Below are 26,244 nucleotides of genomic sequence, written 5' to 3' on the forward strand. Positions count from 1 at the left end.
ATTTAAGAAGCATGGAGGCCACTGTGTTCTTGGGGGATCTTCAATGCTGCAGTAATATTTTGGTACCCTTCCCCAGATATGTGCCGCTACACAATCCTGTCTCGGAGCTCTACGGACAATTCCTTCGACCTCATGGTTTGATTTTCGGTCTGACATGCACGGTCAACTGTGGGACCTTATATAGACAGGTGTGTGCCTTTCTGCCTGGACTTTTGGACAATAGTGAGTAGTGGTCTTCTGTACATCCTGGAGAGTAGTGAATAGTGGTTTTCTGTACATCCTGGACAATAGTGAATAGTGGACTTCTGTAAATCCTGGACAGTAGTGAATAGTGGACTTCTATACATCCTGGACAATAGTGAGTAGTGGACTTCTGTACATCCTGGACAGTAGTGAATAGTGGTCTTCTGTACATCCTGGACAGTAGTGGTCTTCTGTACATCCTGGACAGTAGTGGTCTTCTGTACATCCTGGACAATAGTGGTCTTCTGTACATCCTGGACAATAGTGGTCTTCTGGACAATAGTGAATAGTGGTCTTCTGTACATCCTGGACAATAGTGAGTAGTGGTCTTCTGTACATCCTGGACAATAGTGAATAGTGGACTTCTGTACATCCTGGACAATAGTGGTCTTCTGTACATCCTGGACAGTAGTGAATAGTGGTCTTCTGTACATCCTGGACAATAGTGGTCTTCTGGACAATAGTGAATAGTGGTCTTCTGTACATCCTGGACAATAGTGAATAGTGGACTTCTGTACATCCTGGACAATAGTGGTCTTCTGTACATCCTGGACAGTAGTGAATAGTGGTCTTCTGTACATCCTGGACAGTAGTGAATAGTCCTGGACAATAGTGGTCTTCTGGACAATAATAGTGAATCCTGGACAGTGGTCTTCTGTACATCCTGGACAATAGTGAATAGTGGTCTTCTGTACATCCTGGACAGTAGTGAATAGTGGTCTTCTGTACATCCTGGACAATAGTGAATAGTGGACTTCTGTACATCCTGGACAATAGTGAATAGTGGACTTCTGTACATCCTGGACAGTAGTGAATAGTGGACTTCTGTACATCCTGGACAATAGTGAATAGTGGACTTCTGTACATTCTGGACAATAGTGGACTTCTGTACATCCTGGACAATAGTGAATAGTGGACTTCTGTACATCCTGGACAGTAGTGAATAGTGGTCTTCTGTACATCCTGGACAATAGTGAATAGTGGACTTCTGTACATCCTGGACAGTAGTGAATAGTGGACAATAGTGGACTTCTGGACAATAGTGAATAGTGGACTTCTGTACATCCTGGACAGTAGTGAATAGTGGACTTCTGTACATCCTGGACAATAGTGAATAGTGGACTTCTGTACATCCTGGACAGTAGTGAATAGTGGTCTTCTGTACATCCTGGACAATAGTGAATAGTGGACTTCTGGACAATAGTGAATAGTGGACTTCTGGACAATAGTGAATAGTGGTCTTCTGTACATCCTGGACAATAGTGAATAGTGGACTTCTGTACATCCTGGACAATAGTGGTCTTCTGTACATCCTGGACAATAGTGGACTTCTGTACATCCTGGACAATAGTGGTCTTCTGTACATCCTGGACAATAGTGAATAGTGGTCTTCTGTACATTCTGGACAATAGTGAATAGTGGTCTTCTGTACATTCTGGACAATAGTGAATAGTGGACTTCTGTACATTCTGGACAATAGTGAATAGTGGACTTCTGTACATTCTGGACAGTAGTGAATAGTGGACTTCTGTACATCCTGGACAGTAGTGAATAGTGGACTTCTGTACATCCTGGACAGTAGTGAATAGTGGTATCAGCTTCAGTTCTTTAATTATCTTCTCATTATCATCAGCCTGCTATCAGAGGGCACTTACTGACACACACACACACACACACACACACACACACACACACACTCATACACACATCCTGAACACTATAGTGTCAGCAGCAGCCAGTAGAGAGAGTGATGGCCAGTGAAAGGAGATCCATCCACTCTCTACACCAGGCTCTGTGTGTGGAGGTATTGACCGGGGGGGAGGACCTGAGATGTGTCCCCCAGAGAGATGCATCATTCTGGCCCTGAGCCATCCACCCCTGCACTGGAGCCAACACGGCTCCATTACTGGCACCTACTGTCTGCCCTGCCTCCCCTCTCTCTCATCTCCTCCATCACTCCATCCTCCTCTCTCTCATCTCCTCCATCACTCCATCCTCCTCTCTCTCCCCTTCCATCACTCCATCCTCCTCTCCTCCATCACTCCATCCTCCTCTCTCTAAACCCTCCATCACTCCATCCTCCTCTCTCTCCCCTTCCATCACTCCATCCTCCTCTCCTCCATCACTCCATCCTCCTCTCTCTAAACCCTCCATCACTCCATCCTCCTCTCTCTCCCCTTCCATCACTCCATCCTCCTCTCCTCCATCACTCCATCCTCCTCTCTCTAAACCCTCCATCACTCCATCCTCCTCTCTCTCCCCCTCCATCACTCATCCTCCTCTCCTCCATCACTCCATCCTCCTCTCTCTAACCCCTCCATCACTCCATCCTCCTCTCTCTAACCCCTCCATCACTCATCCTCCTCTCTCTAACCCCTCCATCACTCATCCTCCTCTCTTCCATCACTCCATCCTCCCTCTCCTCCATCACTCCATCCTCCCTCTCCTCCATCACTCCATCCTCCTCTCTCTAAACCCTCCATCACTCCATCCTCCTCTCTCTAACCCCTCCATCACTCATCCTCCTCTCCTCCATCACTCATCCTCCTCTCCTCCATCACTCCATCCTCCTCTCTCTCATCTCCATCACTCCATCCTCCTCTCTCTCCTCTCCTCCATCACTCCATCCTCCTCTCTCATATCTCCTTCATCACTCCATCCTCCTCTCTCTCCTCTCCTCCATCACTCCATCCTCCTCTCGCTCCTCTCTTCCTCTCTATCCTCTCTCTCCCTCTCCATCACTCCATCCTCCTCTCTCCCTCTCCTCCATCACTCCATCCCCCTCTCTCTCCTCTCTTCCTCTCTATCCTCTCCACCATACCTCCATCCTTCTCTCTCTCCCCTCCATCACTCCATCCCCCTCTCTCTCCTCTCTCCCTCTCCTCCATCACTCCATCCCCCTCTCTCTCCTCTCCTCCATCACTCCATACCCCTCTCTCCCTCTCCATCCCTCCATCCCCCTCTCTCTCCTCTCCTCCATCACTCCATCCCCCTCTCTCTCTCTCCTCCATCACTCCATCCCCCTCTCTCTTCCTCTCCATCCCTCCATCCCCCTCTCTCTCCTCCCTCCATCACTCCGTCCTCCTCTCTGTCCCCCTCCATCACTCCATCCCCCTCTCTCTCCTCTCCTCCATCACTCCATCCCCCTCTCTCTCCTCTCCTCATCACTCCATCCCCTCTCTCTCCCTCTCCATCCCTCCATCCCCCTCTCTCTCCTCTCCTCCATCACTCCATCCCCCTCTCTCTCCTCTCCTCCATCACTCCATACCCCTATCTCTCCCTCTCCATCCCTCCATCCCCCTCTCTCTCCTCTCCTCCATCACTCCATCCCCCTCTCTCTCCTCTCCTCCATCACTCCATCCCCCTCTCTTTCCTCTCCATCCCTCCATCCCCCTCTCTCTCCTCTCCTCCATCACTCCGTCCTCCTCTCTGTCCCCCTCCATCACTCCATCCCCTCTCTCTCCTCTCCTCCATCACTCCATCCCCTCTCTCTCCTCTCCTCCATCACTCCATCCCCTCTCTCTCCCTCTCCATCCCTCCATCCCCCTCTCTCTCCTCTCCTCCATCACTCCATCCCCCTCTCTCTCTCTCCTCCATCACTCCATACCCCTATCTCTCCCTCTCCATCCCTCCATCCCCTTTCTCTCCTCTCCTCCATCAATCCATCCCCTCTCTCTCCTCTCCTCCATCACTCCATCCCCCTCTCTCTCCCTCTCCATCCCTCCATCCCCCTCTCTCTCCTCTCTTCCATCACTCCATCCCCCTCTCTCTCCTCCTCTCTTATTCTCTTCCTTTTCCACCTCTCTGTTGTTGAGGAAAAACCACAGGGTTTCTGGGTAACGGCATTATACAAGTGACACAAGTGACTTATTCTGACATTACCTGGGTTATTGATTAAATATACAGAGCCTCTGGGGAGGCAGTGTGAACATAGTGCTGGTGTGTCATCATAGTGGTCTCTGATTGGTCATCATCTGGTGTGTCATCATAGTGGTCTCTGACTTGTAGTCAGACTCTCTCAGGTGGAACAAACTGAAACCTGCACCCTTTTTTAAATGCTGAATTGAGAAAACAGAAAGGGGTCATAATGTATTTTTTCGAAATGATGTAGTTTTTCAAAAGTATCTGTAATCTGATTACAATATTTTAGCTGGTTAATTTAATTAATTACAGTCACAGTTTTTTGTAATCAGATGACATGTTATCGGTTACTCCCCAACCCTGTCTGTGTGTGTGTGTGTGTGTGTGTGTGTGTGGGGGACTTGTGGCTGCTGTCACTTGCCACCCTGGCCTGGATCCTGTCCAGATGTTATTGATTGTGACATGGTGTGAGTTGAGTTGTGGCTCTGAGGGGGGACTGGGTGAAAACACATGAGACATATTCTTCATGGTCATCTCTGTCACATACTATCTGAGTGACAGATACACTACACACACACACACACACACACACACACACACACACACACACACACACACACTCTCTGTCACATACTATCTGAGTGACAGATACACTACACACGCACGCACACACACACACACACACACACACACACACACACACGCATCTCTGTCACATACTATCTGAGTGACAGATACACTACACACACACACACACACACACACACATCTCTGTCACATACTATCTGAGTGACAGATACACTACACACACACACATGCACGCACGCACAGACACACACACACACACGCACACATCTCTGTCACACACTGTCTGAGTGACACATGGACTATGTCAGATGTTTGTCATCCTACACAGCTCAAGGACAACAGGAAAGTGACCATAGTGTCTGTAGCTGCTACTGCTTGACTAGGTTACAGCATCAGCTACTGTTACACTAGGTTACAGCATCAGCTACTGTTACACTAGGTTACAGCATCAGCTACTGTTACACTAGGTTACAGCATCAGCTACTGCTACACTAGGTTACAGCATCAGCTACTGTCACACTAGGTTACAGCGTCAGCTACTGTCACACTAGGTTACAGCGTCAGCTACTGTTACACTAGGTTACAGCGTCAGCTACTGCTACACTAGGTTACAGCGTCAGCTACTGTTACACTAGGTTACAGCGTCAGCTACTGTTACACTAGGTTACAGCGTCAGCTACTGTTACACTAGGTTACAGCGTCAGCTACTGTTACACTAGGTTACAGCGTCAGCTACTGTTACACAGCGTCAGGTTACAGGTTACAGCGACAGCTACTGTTACACTAGGTTACAGCGTCAGCTACTGTTACACTAGGTTACAGCGTCAGCTACTGTTACACTAGGTTACAGCGTCAGCTACTGTTACACTAGGTTGCAGCGTCAGCTACTGTTACACTAGGTTGCAGCGTCAGCTACTGTTACACTAGGTTGCAGCGTCAGCTACTGTTACACTAGGTTGCAGCGTCAGCTACTGTTACACTAGGTTGCAGCGTCAGCTACTGTTACACTAGGTTACAGCGTCAGCTACTGTTACACTAGGTTACAGCGTCAGCTACTGTTACACTAGGTTACAGCGTCAGCTACTGTTACACTAGGTTGCAGCGTCAGCTACTGTTACACTAGGTTACAGCGTCAGCTACTGTTACACTAGGTTACAGCGTCAGCTACTGTTACACTAGGTTGCAGCGTCAGCTACTGTTACACTAGGTTGCAGCGTCAGCTACTGTTACACTAGGTTGCAGCGTCAGCTACTGTTACACTAGGTTGCAGCGTCAGCTACTGTTACACTAGGTTGCAGCGTCAGCTACTGTTACACTAGGTTGCAGCGTCAGCTACTGTTACACTAGGTTGCAGCGTCAGCTACTGTTACACTAGGTTGCAGCGTCAGCTACTGTTACACTAGGTTGCAGCGTCAGCTACTGTTACACTAGGTTGCAGCGTCAGCTACTGTTACACTAGGTTGCAGCGTCAGCTACTGTTACACTAGGTTGCAGCGTCAGCTACTGTTACACTAGGTTGCAGCGTCAGCTACTGTTACACTAGGTTGCAGCGTCAGCTACTGTTACACTAGGTTGCAGCGTCAGCTACTGTTACACTAGGTTGCAGCGTCAGCTACTGTTACACTAGGTTGCAGCGGTTGCAGCTACTACTGTTACACTAGGTTGCAGCGTCAGCTACTGTTACACTAGGTTGCAGCGTCAGCTACTGTTACACTAGGTTACAGCGTCAGCTACTGTTACACTAGGTTACAGCGTCAGCTACTGTTACACTAGGTTACAGCGTCAGCTACTGTTACACTAGGTTACAGCGTCAGCTACTGTTACACTAGGTTACAGCGTCAGCTACTGTTACACTAGGTTACAGCGTCAGCTACTGTTACACTAGGTTACAGCGCCAGCTACTGCTACACTAGGTTACAGCGCCAGCTACTGCTACACTAGGTTACAGCGTCAGCTACTGCTACACTAGGTTACAGCGTCAGCTACTGCTACACTAGGTTACAGCGTCAGCTACTGCTACACTAGGTTACAGCGTCAGCTACTGCTACACTAGGTTACAGCGTCAGCTACTGCTACACTAGGTTGCAGCGTCAGCTACTGCTACACTAGGTTGCAGCGTCAGCTACTGCTACACTAGGTTGCAGCGTCAGCTACTGTTACACTAGGTTGCAGCGTCAGCTACTGTTACACTAGGTTGCAGCGTCAGCTACTGTTAGACTAGGTTACAGCGTCAGCTACTGCTACACTAGGTTACAGCGTCAGCTACTGCTACTGTCACACTAGGTTACAGCGTCAGCTACTGGGTTACAGCGTCAGCTACTGCTACACTAGGTTACAGCGTCAGCTACTGTTACACTAGGTTACAGCGTCAGCTACTGCTACACTAGGTTACAGCGTCAGGTTACAAGCGTCAGCTACTGCTACACTAGGTTACAGCGTCAGCTACTGCTACACTAGGTTACAGCGTCAGCTACTGTTAGGTTACACGTCAGGTTACTAGGTTACAGCGTCAGCTACTGCTACACTAGGTTACAGCGTCAGCTACTGTTACACTAGGTTACAACGTCAGCTACTGTTAGACTAGGTTACAGCGTCAGCTACTGCTACACTAGGTAGCAGCGTCAGCTACTGCTACACTAGGTTACAGCGTCAGCTACTGCTACACTAGGTTACAGCGTCAGCTACTACTGTTACACACTAGGTTACAGCGTCAGCTACTGCTACACTAGGTTACAGCGTCAGCTACTGTTACACTAGGTTACTCAGCTACTGTTACACTAGGTTGCAGCGTCAGCTACTGTTACACTAGGTTGCAGCGTCAGCTACTGTTACACTAGGTTGCAGCGTCAGCTACTGTTACACTAGGTTGCAGCGTTGCACTGTTACACTAGGTTGCAGCGTCAGCTACTGTTACACTAGGTTGCAGCGTCAGCTACTGTTACACTAGGTTGCAGCGTCAGCTACTGTTACACTAGGTTGCAGCGTCAGCTACTGTTACACTAGGTTGCAGCGTCAGCTACTGTTACACTAGGTTGCAGCGTCAGCTACTGTTACACTAGGTTGCAGCGTCAGCTACTGTTACACTAGGTTGCAGCGTCAGCTACTGTTACACTAGGTTGCAGCGTTACACTAGGTTGCAGCGTCAGCTACTGTTACACTAGGTTGCAGCGTCAGCTACTGTTACACTAGGTTGCAGCGTTACACTAGGTTGCAGCGTCAGCTACTGTTACACTAGGTTGCAGCGTCAGCTACTGTTACACTAGGTTGCAGCGTCAGCTACTGTTACACTAGGTTGCAGCGTCAGCTACTGTTACACTAGGTTGCAGCGTCAGCTACTGTTACACTAGGTTGCAGCGTCAGCTACTGTTACACTAGGTTGCAGCGTCAGCTACTGTTACACTAGGTTACAGCGTCAGCTACTGTTACACTAGGTTACAGCGTCAGCTACTGTTACACTAGGTTACAGCGTCAGCTACTGTTACACTAGGTTACAGCGCCAGCTACTGCTACACTAGGTTACAGCGTCAGCTACTGCTACACTAGGTTACAGCGTCAGCTACTGCTACACTAGGTTACAGCGTCAGCTACTGCTACACTAGGTTACAGCGTCAGCTACTGCTACACTAGGTTACAGCGTCAGCTACTGCTACACTAGGTTGCAGCGTCAGCTACTGCTACACTAGGTTGCAGCGTCAGCTACTGCTACACTAGGTTGCAGCGTCAGCTACTGCTACACTAGGTTGCAGCGTCAGCTACTGCTACACTAGGTTGCAGCGTCAGCTACTGTTACACTAGGTTGCAGCGTCAGCTACTGTTACACTAGGTTACAGCGTCAGCTACTGTTACACTAGGTTACAGCGTCAGCTACTGTCACACTAGGTTACAGCGTCAGCTACTGTCACACTAGGTTACAGCGTCAGCTACTGTCACACTAGGTTACAGCGTCAGCTACTGTCACACTAGGTTACAGCGTCAGCTACTGTCACACTAGGTTACAGCGTCAGCTGTCACACTAGGTTACAGCGTCAGCTACTGTCACACTAGGTTACAGCGTCAGCTACTGTCACACTAGGTTACAGCGTCAGCTACTGTCACACTAGGTTACAGCGTCAGCTACTGTCACACTAGGTTACAGCGTCAGCTACTGTCACACTAGGTTACAGCGTCAGCTACTGTCACACTAGGTTACAGGTACTGTCACACTACACAGCGTCAGCTACTGTCACACTAGGTTACAGGTTACTGTCACACTAGGTTACAGCGTCAGCTACTGTCACACTAGGTTACAGCGTCAGCTACTGTCACACTAGGTTACAGCGTCAGCTACTGTCACACTAGGTTACAGCGTCAGCTACTGTCACACTAGGTTACAGCGTCAGCTACTGCTACACTAGGTTACAGCGTCAGCTACTGCTACACTAGGTTACAGCGCTACTGCTACTTACAGCTGCTACACTAGGTTACAGCGTCAGCTACTGTTACACTAGGTTACAGCGTCAGCTACTGCTACACTAGGTTACAGCGTCAGCTACTGCTACACTAGGTTACAGCGTCAGCTACTGCTACACTAGGTTACAGCGTCAGCTACTGTTACACTAGGTTACAGCGTCAGCTACTGCTACACTAGGTTACAGCGTCAGCTACTGTTACACTAGGTTACAACGTCAGCTACTGTTAGACTAGGTTACAGCATCAGCTACTGCTACACTAGGTTACAGCATCAGCTACTGCTACACTAGGTTACAGCGTCAGCTACTGTTACACTAGGTTACAGCATCAGCTACTGTTACAGCAGTACATTAAGGCCTGTCAGTTGTGTCATGGTGTGTGTCAGTCCTCTGACCGTCTACATCAGTACTGTTAGGGCCTGTTTCAGCTTGGTTTCTGCCTGTCATTAGTACTGTTGGGCTCTTGAGTGGCACTGCATCTCAGTGCAAGAGGCGTCACTACAGTCCCGGGTTCGAATCAAGGTTGTATCACATCCGGCTGTGATTGGGAGTCCCATAGGGCGGTGCACCACATCCGGCTGTGATTGGGAGTCCCATAGGGCGGTGCACCACATCCGGCTGTGATTGGGAGTCCCATAGGGCGGTGCACCACATCCGGCTGTGATTGGGAGTCCCATAGGGCGGTGCACAATAGGCCCAGCGCCGTCTGGGTTTGGCCGGTTACTCCGTCATTCTAAATATGAATTGTTTCTTAACCGACTTCCAGGTTAAATAAAGGTCAAATAAAACATTTTTAAATACCACGTGTCAGTTGTGTTACGTCTGATTCAGGAAAACGGTGTTGATGAGACGTGTCCTGCCAACGTATGGGGCTGTCAGTTGTGTTATGGCCTAAGTCAGCACGGTTACAGCCTATATCAGTGATGTGACTGTGTGTCCCCTCCTCAGACGAGACGTGTCCTGCCAACGTGTGGGACTCTAAGAACCGCGGGGTGAACGGCACCCAGAGAGGACAGATCGTCTGGAGGCTGGAGCCTGGACCTTACTTCATGGAGCGTGAGTATAGTGTGTGTGTGTCATGTGTGTGTGTTAATGTTTATGAAGGACTGTTTGTGTGTTCAGGATGATCCTAGGAATACCTAGGATAGGATAAAGTAATCCCTCTCACCCCCCCTCCCCCTGAAAAGATTTAGATGCACTACTGTTCCACTGGAGGTCATAAGGTGAATGCACCAATTTGTAAGTCGCTCTGGATAAGAGCGTCTGCTAAATGACTTAAATGTAAATGTAAATGTAATTAGAACAATAGAAGTGTTCTGTGTGTGTGTTCAGGATGATTAGAACAATATAACTCTTCTGTGTGTGTGTGTGTTCAGGATGATTAGAACAATAGAACTCTTCTGTGTGTGTGTGTTCAGGATGATTAGAACAATAGAACTCTTCTGTGTGTGTGTGTTCAGGATGATTAGAACAATATAACTCTTCTGTGTGTGTGTTCCTTCCTCAGCTGAGACTAAGATCTGCTTTAAGTACTATCATGGAGTGAGTGGTGGCCTGAGAGCAACAACCCCCTGCATCACCGTCAACAACCCAGGACTTCCTGTGAGTTCTGTGTGTCTGTCTGTTTATGTTTATGAAGGAGTGCTTATGGACCAAGTAACTGTATGCCAGATGGTGTAGCTGCATCTTAGGCAAGCTTATCTGGTTGTTTAGAGAGAGGTGTGTGCGTGTGTGCGTGTGTGTGTGTGTGTGTGTGTGTGTGTGTGTGTGTGTGTGTGTGTGTGTGTGTGTGTGTGTGTGTGTGTGTGTGTGTGTGTGTGTTAGATATCAGCTGAACGTGTCAGTTGGACTATATTAGATATCAGCTGAATATGTCAGTTGGACTATATTAGATATCAGCTGAATATGTCAGTTGGACTATATTAGATATCAGCTGAATATGGCAGTTGGACTATATTAGATATCAGCTGAATATGTCAGTTGGACTATATTAGATATCAGCTGAATATGTCAGTTGGACTATATTAGATATCAGCTGAATATGTCAGTTGGACTATATTAGATATCAGCTGAATATGTCAGTTGGACTATATTAGATATCAGCTGAACGTGTCAGTTGGACTATATTAGATATCATCTGAATATGTCAGTTGGACTATATTAGATATCAGCTGAATATGTCAGTTGGACTATATTAGATATCAGCTGAATATGTCAGTTGGACTATATTAGATATCAATCTGAATATGGCAGTTATTATTATGTCTATATACAGTGTTGTAATGATGTGCAAATAGTACAGAAGGGAAAATAAATAAACATAAATATAGGTTGTATTTACAATGGTGTTTTCTCTCTCTCTCCACCCCCCTCCATCTCTCTCTCCACTCCTCTCTCCCCATCCCTCCTCTCTTTCTCCTCTACCCCCTCTCCCTCCATTCCACCATCCCTCCCCTCTCTCTCTCCCTCCTCCCTCCCTCCCTCCCTCCCTCCCTCCAAACCTCCCCCGCTCCCTCCCTCCATCCCTCCACCTCTCTCTCCCTCCCTCCAAACCTCCCCCTCTCCCTCCCTCCAAACCTACCCCACTACCCCTCTCCCTCCTTTCAAACCTCCCCCTCTCCTTCTCCTTCCCTCCCTCCATCCCTATCACTTCCTGAGTTCACTAATACCAGCTGGCACAAATTAATTTGATATGAAATTCAGAGCGTTAATCTTCCAATCGGAGGGAGCGTCTGGCAGGCACCCATGTTGGTTTTATGACAGGATCTGACAGATTACCAGACGTCCAGTCCACTTGATCTCTCTCTCTATCTGACCCTCCTATATACAGTATCACTCTCCAAAATATCTCAGTGTTACACTGTGCTGTACTGCTCTGTGTTGAACTGGATATTGATATATCTCAGTGTTACACTGTGCTGTACTGCTCTGTGTTGAACTGGATATTGATATATCTCAGTGTTACACTGTTGTGTCTGTGTTGAACTGGATATTGATATATCTCAGTGTTGAACTGGATATTGATATATCTCAGTGTTACACTGTGCTGTACTGCTCAGTGTTGAACTGGATTTGATATATCTCAGTGTTACACTGTGCTGTACTGCTCTGTGTTGAACTGGATATTGATATATATCTGTGTTGAACTGGATATTGATATATCTCAGTGTTGAACTAGATATTGATATATCTCAGTGTTGAACTGGATATCGATATATCTCAGTGTTACACTGTGCTGTACTGCTCTGTGTTGAACTAGATATTGATATATCTCAGTGTTACACTGTGCTGTGCTGATGCTGATATATCTCTGTGTGGAACTGGATATTGATATATCTCAGTGTTGAACTGGATATTGATATATCTCAGTGTTACACTGTGCTGTGCTGCTCTGTGTGGAACTGGATATTGATATATCTCAGTGTTGAACTGGATTTGATATATCTCAGTGTTACACTGTGCTGTACTGCTCAGTGTTGAACTGGATTTGATATATCTCAGATACTGCTCTGTGTTGAACTGGATATTGTGTTTGAACTAGATATTGATATATCTCAGTGTTGAACTAGATATTGATATATCTCAGTGTTGAACTGGATATCGATATATCTCAGTGTTACACTGTGCTGTACTGCTCTGTGTTGAACTAGATATTGATATATCTCAGTGTTACACTGTGCTGTACTGCTCTGTGTTGAACTGGATATTGATATATCTCTGTGTTGAACTGGATATTGATATATCTCAGTGTTACACTGTGCTGTACTGCTCTGTGTTGAACTAGATATTGATATATCTCAGTGTTGAACTGGATATCGATATATCTCAGTGTTACACTGTGCTGTACTGCTCTGTGTTGAACTGGATATTGATATATCTCAGTGTTGAACTGGATATTGATATATCTCAGTGTTACACTGTGCTGTACTGCTCTGTGTTGATGGTATATTTTCCAGACTTGTTGGCCCTCAACCATAAGTCTCATGTCTGTGGTATTATACTGTCCTATCCTATACTAACTATCTCTCAATGGTTGAGTTCTCGTCACAGCTCATCTCCCATTGTTTGTTTCCTTGCCAGGTTAGAGCCGAGGGTCAAGCTGAGGGCCAATCAGTGACAGAGAACTGTCGGAAACTCGTCAGCTTCACTTTATCAGGTCAGTTATTGTTGATTGGTAGCTTGTCTCAATCTACACTGGTCTGGTGTGATCTGCACTGCCTCCCTGTGGTTGAGATGTGTTACTGCACGTGACCTCCTGTCAGGCACTCCTGGACCAGAGTTGCCTACCGACCCCTGGTGTACAGACACTCCTGGACCAGAGTTGTCTACCGACCCCTGGTATACAGCCACTTCTACCGACCCCTGGTATACAGCCACTCCTGGACCAGAGTTGTCTACCACTCCTACCGACCCCTGGTATACAGCCACTCCTACCGACCCCTGGTATACAGCCACTCCTACACCCTGGCCACTCCCTGGGCCAGAGTTGTCTATGGTACAGCCACTCCCAGAGTTGTCTACCCCTGGTATACAGCCACTCCTACCGACCCCTGGTATACAGCCACTCCTACCAACCCCTGGTTGTCTACCGATGGTGTACAGCCACTCCTGGACCAGAGTTGTCTACCAACACCTGGTATACAGCCACTCCTACCGACCCCTGGTATACAGCCACTCCTGGGCCAGAGTTGTCTACCGACCCCTGGTATACAGCCACTCCTGGACCAGAGTTGTCTACCGACCCCTGGTACCCCTCATTTACATTTACATTTACATTTAAGCCAGACTCCTTATCCAGAGCCTTACAAATGTGTTTCACAGACATCCAGTGGAACAGCCACTACCATCTAGGTCTTTTAAGGGGGGGGAGGGGGAGAAGGATTACCCTATCCTAGGTATTCCTTAAAGAGGTGGGGTTTCAGCTCACTCCTGGGCGTAGGGAGTTTGTTCCACCATTGGGGGCCAGACCCAGTTTTGACTGGGCTGACAGCCACTCCTCAGTGGTAGGGAGGCCAGAGTTGTCTGCCCTTGTTTGGGTGTAGGGCCTGACACCTGGTATACAGCCACAGCTCCTACCGACCCTGGTATACAGCCACTCCAGTGGGCCAGAGTTGTCTTGAACACCGACCCCTGGTGAGTTGTACAGCCACTCCTGGACAAGTGCCTGGAGTTGTTCTGTGTGAGGCACCCCGGATGTTGTATACAGCCACTCCCTACCAGGGTGTTGTCCAGGATCACGCTGGCTCTGGGACGATAATGGAGTTGCCATGGAATGGGCAGTCCTTCTCCTGGACCAACCCACTGGTATACAGCATCAAGCACTCCTGGGATCAGAGTTGTCTACCGACACCTGGTAGAAGGGTTTCAGAGTACAGCCACTCCTACCAACCCCTGGTATACAGCCACTCCTGGGCCAGAGTTGTCTCCCGACCCTGGTATACAGCCACTCCTGGAGGCAGAGTTGTCTCCCACCGACCTCCTGGACCAGGTTGTCAACCGACAGCCACTCCTACCGACCCCTGGTATACAGCCACTCCTGGACCAGAGTTGTCTACCGACCCTGGTATACAGCCACTCCTACCAACCCCTGGTATACAGCCACTCCTGGGCCAGAGTTGTCTACCGACCCCTGGTATACAGCCACTCCTGGACCAGAGTTGCCTGGACCGACCCCTGGTATACAGCCACTCCTACCGACCCCTGGTATACAGCCACTCCTGGGCCAGACCCCCTGGTATACAGCCACTCCTACCAACCCCTGGTATACAGCCACTCCTGGGCCAGAGTTGTCAGGTATACAGCCACTCCTGGACCAGAGTTGTCTACCGACCCCTGGTATACAGCCACTCCTGGACCAGAGTTGTCTACCGACCCCTGGTATACAGCCAGAGTTGTCTCCTACCGACCCCTGGTATACAGCCACTCCTGGACCAGAGTACCGACCCCTGGTATACAGCCACTCCTGGACCAGAGTTGTCTGGTATACAGCGACCCTGGTATACAGCCACTCCTGGACAGCCACTCCTGAGTTGTCTACCGACACCTGGTATACAGCCACTCCTGGACCAGAGTTGTCTCACCTGGTACCCCTGGTATACAGCCACTCCTGGACCGACCCCTGGTACAGCCACTGACACCTGGTATACAGCCACTCCTGGACCAGAGTTGTCTACCGACCCCTGGTATACAGCCACTCCTGGACCAGAGTTGTCACCTGGCAGCACTCCTGGACCAGAGTTGTCTACCGACCCCTGGTATACAGCCACTCCTGGTATACCCACTCCTGGACCAGTTGTCTACCGACACCTGGTATACAGCCACTCCTACCGACCCCTGGTGTACAGCCACTCCTGGACACCTGGTTGTCTACCGACCCTGGTATACAGCCACTCCTGGACCAGAGTTGTCTACCGACACCTGGTATACAGCCACTCCTACCGACCCTGGTATACAGCCACTCCTGGACCAGAGTTGTCTACCGACCCCTGGTATACAGCCACTCCTGGACCAGAGTTGTCTACCGACCCCTGGTATACAGCCACTCCTGGACCACTCCTGGACCAGAGTTGACCCCTGGTATACAGCCACTCCTGGACCAGAGTTGTCTGGTGGTATACAGCCACACTCCTACCCTGGTGTACACCTGGTATACAGCCACTCCCCTGGTGTACAGCCACTCCTGCCGACACCTGGTATACAGCCACTCCTACCGACACCTGGTATACAGCCACTCCTGGACCAGAGTTGTCTACCGACACCTGGTATACAGCCACTCCTACCGACACCTGGTATACAGCCACTCCTGGACCAGAGTTGTCTACCGACACCTGGTATACAGCCACTCCTACCGACACCTGGTATACAGCCACTCCTGGACCAGAGTTGTCTACCGACCCCTGGTATACAGCCACTCCTACCGACACCTGGTATACAGCCACTCCTGGACCAGAGTTGTCTACCGACCCCTGGTATACATTATGAAGTAGAGATTTCTCTGAGTCTCTCTGTAGAGATCCTAATGTGTTTAAAATAAATGTATTATTTAATTATTCTGTGTGTGTGTGTGTGTATGGTATAACTCCACAGCTCTAATATGTGTATCTGTGTACACTCATGAGCTTTATATATTTCCAGTATATTTCCAGGATACATGGTATGTGTCTTTCTCTATAGATATCCGTGCGTTGGGTCTGAAGAAGGGGATGTTCTTTAACCCTGACCCCTACCTGAAGATGTCCATCCACCCTGGGAAGAGGAGTGGCTTCCCCACCTTCACACACCACGGACAGGAGCGCCGCTCCGCCATCATATCTAACACCACCAACCCTGTCTGGCCCGGGGAGGTGATATACACACACACAAACGCTAGAGCGCAAACACACACACACACACACAAACGCTAGAGCGCAAACACACACAAACACACACACACACACACACACACATCCAGGCACAAACGCTAGAGCGCAAACACACGCACACACACACACACATCCAGGCACAAACGCTAGAGCGCAAACACACACACACACACACACACACACACACACACACACACACACATCCAGGCACAAACGCTAGAGCGCAAACACACGCACACACACACACACATCCAGGCACAAACGCTAGAGCGCAAACACACACACACACACACACACATCCAGGCACAAACGCTAGAGCGCAAACACACGCACACACACACACACATCCAGGCACAAACGCTAGAGCGCAAACACACACACACACACACACATCCAGGCACAAACGCTAGAGAGTGCAAACACACACACACACACACACACATCCAGGCACAAACGCTAGAGCACACACACACACACACACACACACACACACACACTGTAAAATAATGCTTTCCAATTCTCTCTCTCTCTCTGTCAGAAGTACACGTTTGTGGCTCTGATGACGGATGTCTTGGAGATCGAGGTGAAGGATAAGTTTTCTAAAAGCCGACCAATCATCAAGCGCTTCCTGGGTCAACTGACCATCCCAGTGCAGAGGCTGCTAGAGAGACCTAATGCAGAGTGAGTCAACTGGAAACCACACCACACACACACTCAGAGATACATTTCTTACCGGCTTCCGCAATGTCCTTAGTAACTAGACATTATTTAATCAATAGTAATCATTGTAACGTTTAAATAACCATGTATTGGTCATGTTGACCTACAGCTGAGTCTGAATGGTTTGTAATGTGTGTTTATATCCACAGGGACCAGCCGCTAAGCTATACCCTGTGTCGTCGTCTGCCCACGGACCATGTGAGCGGCCAGCTGCAGTTCAGAGTGGACATGACCTCCGGACATGACGGTAAGGACATGACCTCTGGACATGACGGTAAGGACATGACCTCTGGACATGACGGTAAGGACATGACCTCTGGACATGACGGTAAGGACATGACCTCTGGACATGACGGTAAGGACATGACCTCTGGACATGACGGTAAGGACATGACCTCTGGACATGACTGTAAGGACATGGCCTCTGGACATGACGGTAATGACATGACCTCTGGACATGACGGTAAGGACATGACCTCTGGACATGACGGTAAGGACATGGCCTCTGGACATGACAGTAAGGACATGACCTCTGGACATGACTGTAAGGACATGGCCTCTGGACATGACGGTAATGACATGACCTCTGGACATGACAGTAAGGACATGGGACATGAGAGAGGGCATGGCAGAAGGACATGACAGTAAGGACATGACCTCTGGACATGACGGTAAGGACATGACCTCTGGACATGACGGTAAGGACATGGGACATGAGAGAGGGCATGGCAGAAGGACATGACAGTAAGGACATGACCTCTGGACATGACGGTAAGGACATGACCTCTGGACATGACAGTAAGGACATGACCTCTGGACATGACTGTAAGGACATGGCCTCTGGACATGACGGTAATGACATGGCCTCTGGACATGACAGTAAGGACATGACCTCTGGACATGACAGTAAGGACATGACCTCTGGACATGACAGTAAGGACATGACCTCTGGACATGACAGTAATGACATGACATCTGGACATGACGGTAAGGACATGACCTCTGGACATGATGGTAAGGACATGACCTCTGGACATGACAGTAAGGACATGGGACATAGGAGAGGGCATGGCAGAAGGACATGACAGTAAGGACATGACCTCTGGACATGACGGTAAGGACATGGGACATGGGAGAGGGCATGGCAGAAGGACATACTAAAGTAATAACATCTGAGAGAGAGAGAGGCTTTGTGTTGATCCGCTTATGTTAGACTGATTATATATATTTGGATTAAAGCGTCTGCTAAATTACATATTATATTCATGACTTTTGAATGTCACACACCCATCAACTAAATGCTGTGTGTGAGTTTTAAAGGTAACCCTGTCTTCCCTTCCCTTCCCCTCCTCTTGCCTCCCTTCCCTTCCCCTCCTCTTGCCTCCCTTCCCCTCCTCTCGCCTCCCTTCCCCTCCTCTCGCCTCCCTTCCCTTCCGTTCCCTTCTCTCCCCTTCCCTTCCCTTCCCCTCCCCTCCCCTCCCTCCTTCCCCTTCCCTTCCCCTCCTCTTGCCTCCCTTCCCTTCCCCTCCTCTTGCCTCCCTTCCCTTCCCCTCCTCTTGCCTCCCTTCCCTTCCCCCCTCCCTTCCCTTCCCTTCCCCTCCCCTTCCCCTCCTCTTGCCTTCCCCTTCCCTCCCTCCTTTCCCTTCCCTTCCCCTCCTCCCCTTTGCCTCCCTTCCCCCCTTCCCTTCCCTTCCCTTCCCTCCATTCCCTTCCCCTCCTCTTGCCTCCCTTCCCTTCCCTTCCCCTCCTCTTGCCTCCCTTCCCTTCCCCCTCCTCCCTTCCCCTCCCCTCCCTTCCCCTTCCCCTTCCCCTCCCTTCCCCTCCCCCTCCCTTCCCTTCCCTTCCCCTCCCCTCGCCTCCCTCCCTTCCCCTCCCTTCCCTTCCCTTCCCCTCCTCCCCTCCTCCTCCTCCCTTCCCTTCCCCCCCCTTCCCTTCCCTTCCCCTCCATTCCCTTCCCCTCCTCTTGCCTCCCTTCCCTTCCCCTCCTCTCGCCTCCCTTCCCCTCCCCTCGCCTCCCTTCCCCTTCCCTTCCCCTCCCCCCTCCCCTCCCTTCCCTTCCCTTCCCTGCCTCCCTCCCTGACAGAGGGCTCTCCTGATGCCATGGGTTCCATCTTGGGTTTGTCAGTGAACGGGGACCCTGGGAGCCCCTCTGACGATGAAGACCCCCACCCTTCCTCCAGGGCCCGGGGCCCATCTCCCACAGGTTCCTACTCCTCCCTGCTCAACGGAGAGGTCCACAGGGATGGAGACGATGTCTGGAGTGACGCCCGAGGGGCGGTAGGCGAGCTAGACGTCCTGGGTAAAAGTCCTAACGCTGTGTTGTCTTTATGATTGTCTGTATGTCTGATGGAGCTGTCATACTGTTAGTATGTTTCATGTAACTGTCATACTGTTAGTATGTTTCATGTAACTGTTAGTATGTTTCATGTAACCGTCATACTGTTAGTATGTTTCATGTAACCGTCATACTGTTAGTATGTTTCATGTAACCGTCATACTGTTAGTATGTTTCATGTAACTGTCATACTGTTAGTATGTTTCATGTAACTGTCATACTGTTAGTATGTTTCATGTAACTGTCATACTGTTAGTATGTTTCATGTAACTGTTAGTATGTTTCATGTAACCGTCATACTGTTAGTATGTTTCATGTAACCGTCATACTGTTAGTATGTTTCATATAACTGTCATACTGTTAGTATGTTTCATATAACTGTCATACTGTTAGTATGTTTCATGTAACCGTCATACTGTTAGTATGTTTCATATAACTGTCATACTGTTAGTATGTTTCATATAACTGTCATACTGTTAGTATGTTTCATATAACTGTCATACTGTTAGTATGTTTCATATAACTGTCATACTGTTAGTATGTTTCATATAACTGTCATACTGTTAGTATGTTTCATATAACTGTCATACTGTTAGTATGTTTCATGTAACCGTCATACTGTTAGTATGTTTCATGTAACTGTTATACTGTTAGTATGTTTCATGTAACCGTCATACTGTTAGTATGTTTCATGTAACCGTCATACTGTTAGTATGTTTCATGTAACTGTCATACTGTTAGTATGTTTCATGTAACTGTCATACTGTTAGTATGTTTCATGTAACTGTCATACTGTTAGTATGTTTCATGTAACCGTCATACTGTTAGTATGTTTCATGTAACTGTTATACTGTTAGTATGTTTCATGTAACTGTCATACTGTTAGTATGTTTCATGTAACTGTTAGTATGTTTCATGTAACTGTTATACTGTTAGTATGTTTCATGTAACTGTTATACTGTTAGTATGTTTCATATAACTGTCATACTGTTAGTATGTTTCATGTAACTGTTATACTGGTAGTATGTTTCATGTAACTGTCATACTGTTAGTATGTTTCATGTAACTGTCATACTGTTAGTATGTTTCATGTAACTGTCATACTGATAGTATGTTTCATGTAACTGTTATACTGTTAGTATGTTTCATGTAACTGTCATACTGATAGTATGTTTCATGTAACTGTTAGTATGTTTCATGTAACTGTCATACTGTTAGTATGTTTCATGTAACTGTTAGTATGTTTCATGTAACTGTTATACTGTTAGTATGTTTCATGTAACTGTCATACTGTTAGTATGTTTCATGTAACTGTTAGTATGTTTCATATAACTGTAATACTGTTAGTATGTTTCATATAACTGTATACTGTTAGTATGTTTCATGTAACTGTCATACTGTTAGTATGTTTCATGTAACTGTCATACTGTTAGTATGTTTCATGTAACTGTTAGTATGTTTCATGTAACTGTTATACTGTTAGTATGTTTCATGTAACCGTCATACTGTTAGTATGTTTCATGTAACTGTTATACTGTTAGTATGTTTCATGTAACTGTTAGTATGTTTCATGTAACCGTCATACTGTTAGTATGTTTCATGTAACTGTAATACTGTTAGTATGTTTCATGTAACTGTCATACTGTTAGTATGTTTCATGTAACTGTTAGTATGTTTCATGTAAATGTTAGTATGTTTCATGTAACTGTTAGTATGTTTCATGTAAATGTTAGTATGTTTCATGTAACTGTTAGTATGTTTCATGTAACTGTCATACTGTTAGTATGTGTCATGTAACTGTCATACTGTTAGTATGTTTCATGTAACTGTTAGTATGATTCATATAACTGTCATACTGTTAGTATGTTTCATGTAACTGTTAGTATGTTTCATGTAACTGTCATACTGTTAGTATGTTTCATGTAACTGTCATACTGTTAGTATGTTTCATGTAACTGTCATACTGTTAGTATGTTTCATGTAACTGTCATACTGATAGTATGTTTCATGTAACTGTTAGTATGTTTCATGTAACTGTCATATACTGTTTCAGTATGTTTCATGTAACTGTCATACTGTTAGTATGTTTCATATAACTGTCATACTGTTAGTATGTTTCATGTAATTGTTAGTATGTTTCATGTAACTGTTAGTGTGTTTCATGTAACTGTCATACTGTTAGTATGTTTCATGTAACTGTCATACTGTTAGTATGTTTCATGTAACTGTTATACTGTTAGTATGTTTCATGTAACTGGTAGTATGTTTCATGTAACTGTTAGTGTGTTTCATGTAACTGTCATACTGTTAGTATGTTTCATGTAACCGTCATACTGTTAGTATGTTTCATGTAACTGTCATACTGTTAGTATGTTTCATGTAACCGTCATACTGTTAGTATGTTTCATGTAACTGTCATACTGTTAGTATGTTTCATGTAACTGTCATACTGTTAGTATGTTTCATGTAACTGTCATACTGTTAGTATGTTTCATGTAACTGTCATACTGTTAGTATGTTTCATGTAACTGTTAGTATGTTTCATGTAACTGTTAGTGTGTTTCATGTAACTGTCATACTGTTAGTATGTTTCATGTAACTGTTATACTGTTAGTATGTTTCATATAACTGTCATACTTTTAGTATGTTTCTTGTCATACTGTTAGTATGTTTCATATAACTGTCATACTGTTAGTATGTTTCATGTAACTGTTAGTATGTTTCATGTAACTGTTAGTGTGTTTCATGTAACTGTCATACTGTTAGTATGTTTCATGTAACTGTTATACTGTTAGTATGTTTCATGTAACTGGTAGTATGTTTCATGTAACTGTTAGTGTGTTTCATGTAACTGTCATACTGTTAGTATGTTTCATGTAACTGTCATACTGTTAGTATGTTTCATGTAACTGTCATACTGTTAGTATGTTTCATGTAACTGGTAGTATGTTTCATGTAACTGTTAGTGTGTTTCATGTAACTGTCATACTGTTAGTATGTTTCATGTAACTGTCATACTGTTAGTATGTTTCATATAACTGTCATACTGTTAGTATGTTTCATATAACTGTCATACTTTTAGTATGTTTCATGTCATACTGTTAGTATGTTTCATGTAACTGTCATACTGTTAGTATGTTTCATGTAACTGTCATACTGTTAGTATGTTTCATGTAACTGTCATACTGTTAGTATGTTTCATATAACTGTCATACTGTTAGTATGTTTCATATAACTGTCATACTGTTAGTATGTTTCATATAACTGTCATACTTTTAGTATGTTTCATGTCATACTGTTAGTATGTTTCATGTAACTGTCATACTGTTAGTATGTTTCATGTAACTGTTAGTATGTTTCATGTAACTGTTATACTGTTAGTATGTTTCATGTAACTGTCATACTGATAGTATGTTTCATGTAACTGTCATACTGTTAGTATGTTTCATGTAACTGTCATACTGTTAGTATGTTTCATGTAACTGTCATACTGATAGTATGTTTCATGTAACTGTCATACTGTTAGTATGTTTCATGTAACTGTCATACTGATAGTATGTTTCATGTAACTGTCATACTGATAGTATGTTTCATGTAACCGTCATACTGTTAGTATGTTTCATGTAACTGTCATACTGTTAGTATGTTTCATGTAACTGTCATACTGTTAGTATGTTTCATGTAACTGTCATACTGTTAGTATGTTTCATATAACTGTCATACTGTTAGTATGTTTCATATAACTGTCATACTTTTAGTATGTTTCATGTCATACTATTAGTATGTTTCATATAACTGTCATACTGTTAGTATGTTTCATGTAACTGTTAGTATGTTTCATGTAACTGTCATACTGTTAGTATGTTTCATGTAACATGTACACAAAGTACATTTCTGTGAACAACAGACAATAAAAGTATATCTAATCTAATCTAACTAGGATTGGCAATCCCGGGCGGCCACACCCATCGACAGGTGTCCCTCAACGACTACTTGGATGCCATCGAAGCTCCTAAGGGCCCGGGAGAACGGCCCCTGGGCGCGACGTCACCCAAGCTGAGGTCCAGTTTCCCGACGAACACACGACTCAGCGCCATGCTGCATATAGACTCTGATGAAGACGAGGAGGCAGGGCCATCTAGGGACCATCCACCCCATGACCGGAAGCCCTTGCTGCCACTGGCCAATGGTGTTCAGGCTGGGGTTGGGAAGGGAGCTGCCTCTTCAGAACAGGGCCTGGGGAAACAAGAGAAAGAGGGGACAGAGGGGACAGAGGCAAACAGGGGAGAGGTTGAGGGAGCACAGGGGACAAAAGCTGGGACAGGGGTTGGAGATGGGGCTGGATCTGGGGATGGAGCTGGATCTGGGGATGGAGCTGGAGGGGATGGAGCTGGAGATGGGGATGGGGCTGGATCTGGGGATGGAGCTGGAGATGGGGATGGGGCTGGATCTGGGGATGGAGCTGGAGATGGAGATGGGGCTGGATCTGGGGATGGGGCTGGAGATGGAGATGGAGAAGGGGATGGAGCTGGATCCATGGCTGTGGTTGGATCTCTAACTGTAGCCAGACCTGGGGTTAGAGCTGAGGCCAGACCTGGATCTGTGGTTGGCTCTCTAACTGTAGCCAGACCTGGGGTTGGAGCTGAGGCCAGACCTGGATCTGTGGTTGGTCCTGGGGCTGGGGCTCCTCTATCTCCAATACCTGAGACGAATACTGCAGTGTCAGAGGACACTGTGGCAGCCAGAACTGAGACCAGCCAGCAACCAACGATCTCAGGGGCCACAGCAGCCCAGGAGCCCCTCAGGAACTCACTGCCTGCTGTTCTGAAGACATCCACTACTCAGGTGAGTGGTGCTGTCAGACCAGGGTCTGGCCAGGCCCACCTCCTAACAGAACACTCTACCACATGTATTTTACTGTACCAGGGTCTGGCCAGGCCCACCTCCTAACAGAACACTCTACCACATGTATTTTACTGTACCAGGGCCTGGCCAGGCCCACCTCCTAACAGAACACTCTACCACATGTATTTTACTGTACCAGGGTCTGGCCAGGCCCACCTCCTAACAGAACACTCTACCACATGTATTTTACTGTACCAGGGTCTGGCCAGGCCCACCTCCTAACAGAACACTCTACCACATGTATTTTACTGTACCAGGGCCTGGCCAGGCCCACCTCCTAACAGAACACTCTACCACATGTATTTTACTGTACCAGGGTCTGGGCAGGCCCACCTCCTAACAGAACACTCTACCACATGTATTTTACTGTACCAGGGTCTGGCCAGGCCCACCTCCTAACAGAACACTCTACCACATGTATTTTACTGTACCAGGGTCTGGCCAGGCCCACCTCCTAACAGAACACTCTACCACATGTATTTTACTGTACCAGGGTCTGGCCAGGCCCACCTCCTAACAGAACACTCTACCACATGTATTTTACTGTACCAGGGTCTGGCCAGGCCCACCTCCTAACAGAACACTCTACCACATGTATTTTACTGTACCAGGGTCTGGCCAGGCCCACCTCCTAACAGAACACTCTACCACATGTATTTTACTGTACCAGGGTCTGGCCAGGCCCACCTCCTAACAGAACGCTCTACCACATGTATTTTACTGTACCAGGGTCTGGCCAGGCCCACCTCCTAACAGAACACCACATGTATTTTACTGTACCAGGGTCACATGTATTTGTATTTTACTGTACCAGGGTCTGGCCAGGCCCACCTCCTAACAGAACACTCTACCACATGTATTTTACTGTACCAGGGTCTGGCCAGGCCCACCTCCTAACAGAACACTCTACCACATGTATTTTACTGTACCAGGGTCTGGCCAGGCCCACCTCCTAACAGAACACTCTACCACATGTATTTTACTGTACCAGGGTCTGGCCAGGCCCACCTCCTAACAGAACACTCTACCACATGTATTTTACTGTACCAGGGTCTGGCCACGCCCACCTCCTAACAGAACACTCTACCACATGTATTTTACTGTACCAGGGTCTGGGCAGGCCCACCTCCTAACAGAACACTCTACCACATGTATTTTACTGTACCAGGGCCTGGGCAGGCCCACCTCCTAACAGAACACTCTACCACATGTATTTTACTGTACCACTGTACCAGGGTCTGGCCAGGCCCACCTCCTAACAGAACACTCTACCACATGTATTTTACTGTACCAGGGTCTGGCCAGGCCCACCTCCTAACAGAACACTCTACCACATGTATTTTACTGTACCAGGGTCTGGCCAGGCCCACCTCCTAACAGAACACTCTACCACATGTATTTTACTGTACCAGGGTCTGGCCAGGCCCACCTCCTAACAGAACACTCTACCACATGTATTTTACTGTACCAGGGTCTGGCCACACCTCCTAACAGAACACTCTACCACATGTATTTTACTGTACCAGGGCCTGGGCAGGCCCACCTCCTAACAGAACACTCTACCACATGTATTTTACTGTACCAGGGTCTGGCCAGGCCCACCTCCTAACAGAACACTCTACCACATGTATTTTACTGTACCAGGGTCTGGCCAGGCCCACCTCCTAACAGAACGCTCTACCACATGTATTTTACTGTACCAGGGTCTGGCCAGGCCCACCTCCTAACAGAACACTCTACCACATGTATTTTACTGTACCAGGGTCTGGCCAGGCCCACCTCC

General features: G+C 47.1%; 1 protein-coding gene across 1 annotated transcript in view; it reads left to right on the plus strand.

Annotated features, from left to right (window-relative positions):
• Positions 1-26,244, plus strand: part of hecw2b (HECT, C2 and WW domain containing E3 ubiquitin protein ligase 2b) — an 88,491-nt gene that overhangs the window by 13,884 nt on the left and 48,363 nt on the right. The window contains exons 2-9 of the mRNA XM_065022724.1: positions 10,089-10,196; positions 10,648-10,742; positions 13,221-13,296; positions 16,314-16,483; positions 17,040-17,182; positions 17,371-17,468; positions 19,305-19,520; positions 23,497-24,401. Of these exons, the coding sequence (XP_064878796.1) occupies positions 10,089-10,196; positions 10,648-10,742; positions 13,221-13,296; positions 16,314-16,483; positions 17,040-17,182; positions 17,371-17,468; positions 19,305-19,520; positions 23,497-24,401 (1,811 nt within the window). The remainder of the gene's footprint in view (positions 1-10,088; positions 10,197-10,647; positions 10,743-13,220; positions 13,297-16,313; positions 16,484-17,039; positions 17,183-17,370; positions 17,469-19,304; positions 19,521-23,496; positions 24,402-26,244) is intronic.

Source organism: Oncorhynchus nerka, linkage group LG2 (assembly GCF_034236695.1).
Source record: "Oncorhynchus nerka isolate Pitt River linkage group LG2, Oner_Uvic_2.0, whole genome shotgun sequence".
Lineage (NCBI taxonomy): Eukaryota > Metazoa > Chordata > Actinopteri > Salmoniformes > Salmonidae > Oncorhynchus > Oncorhynchus nerka.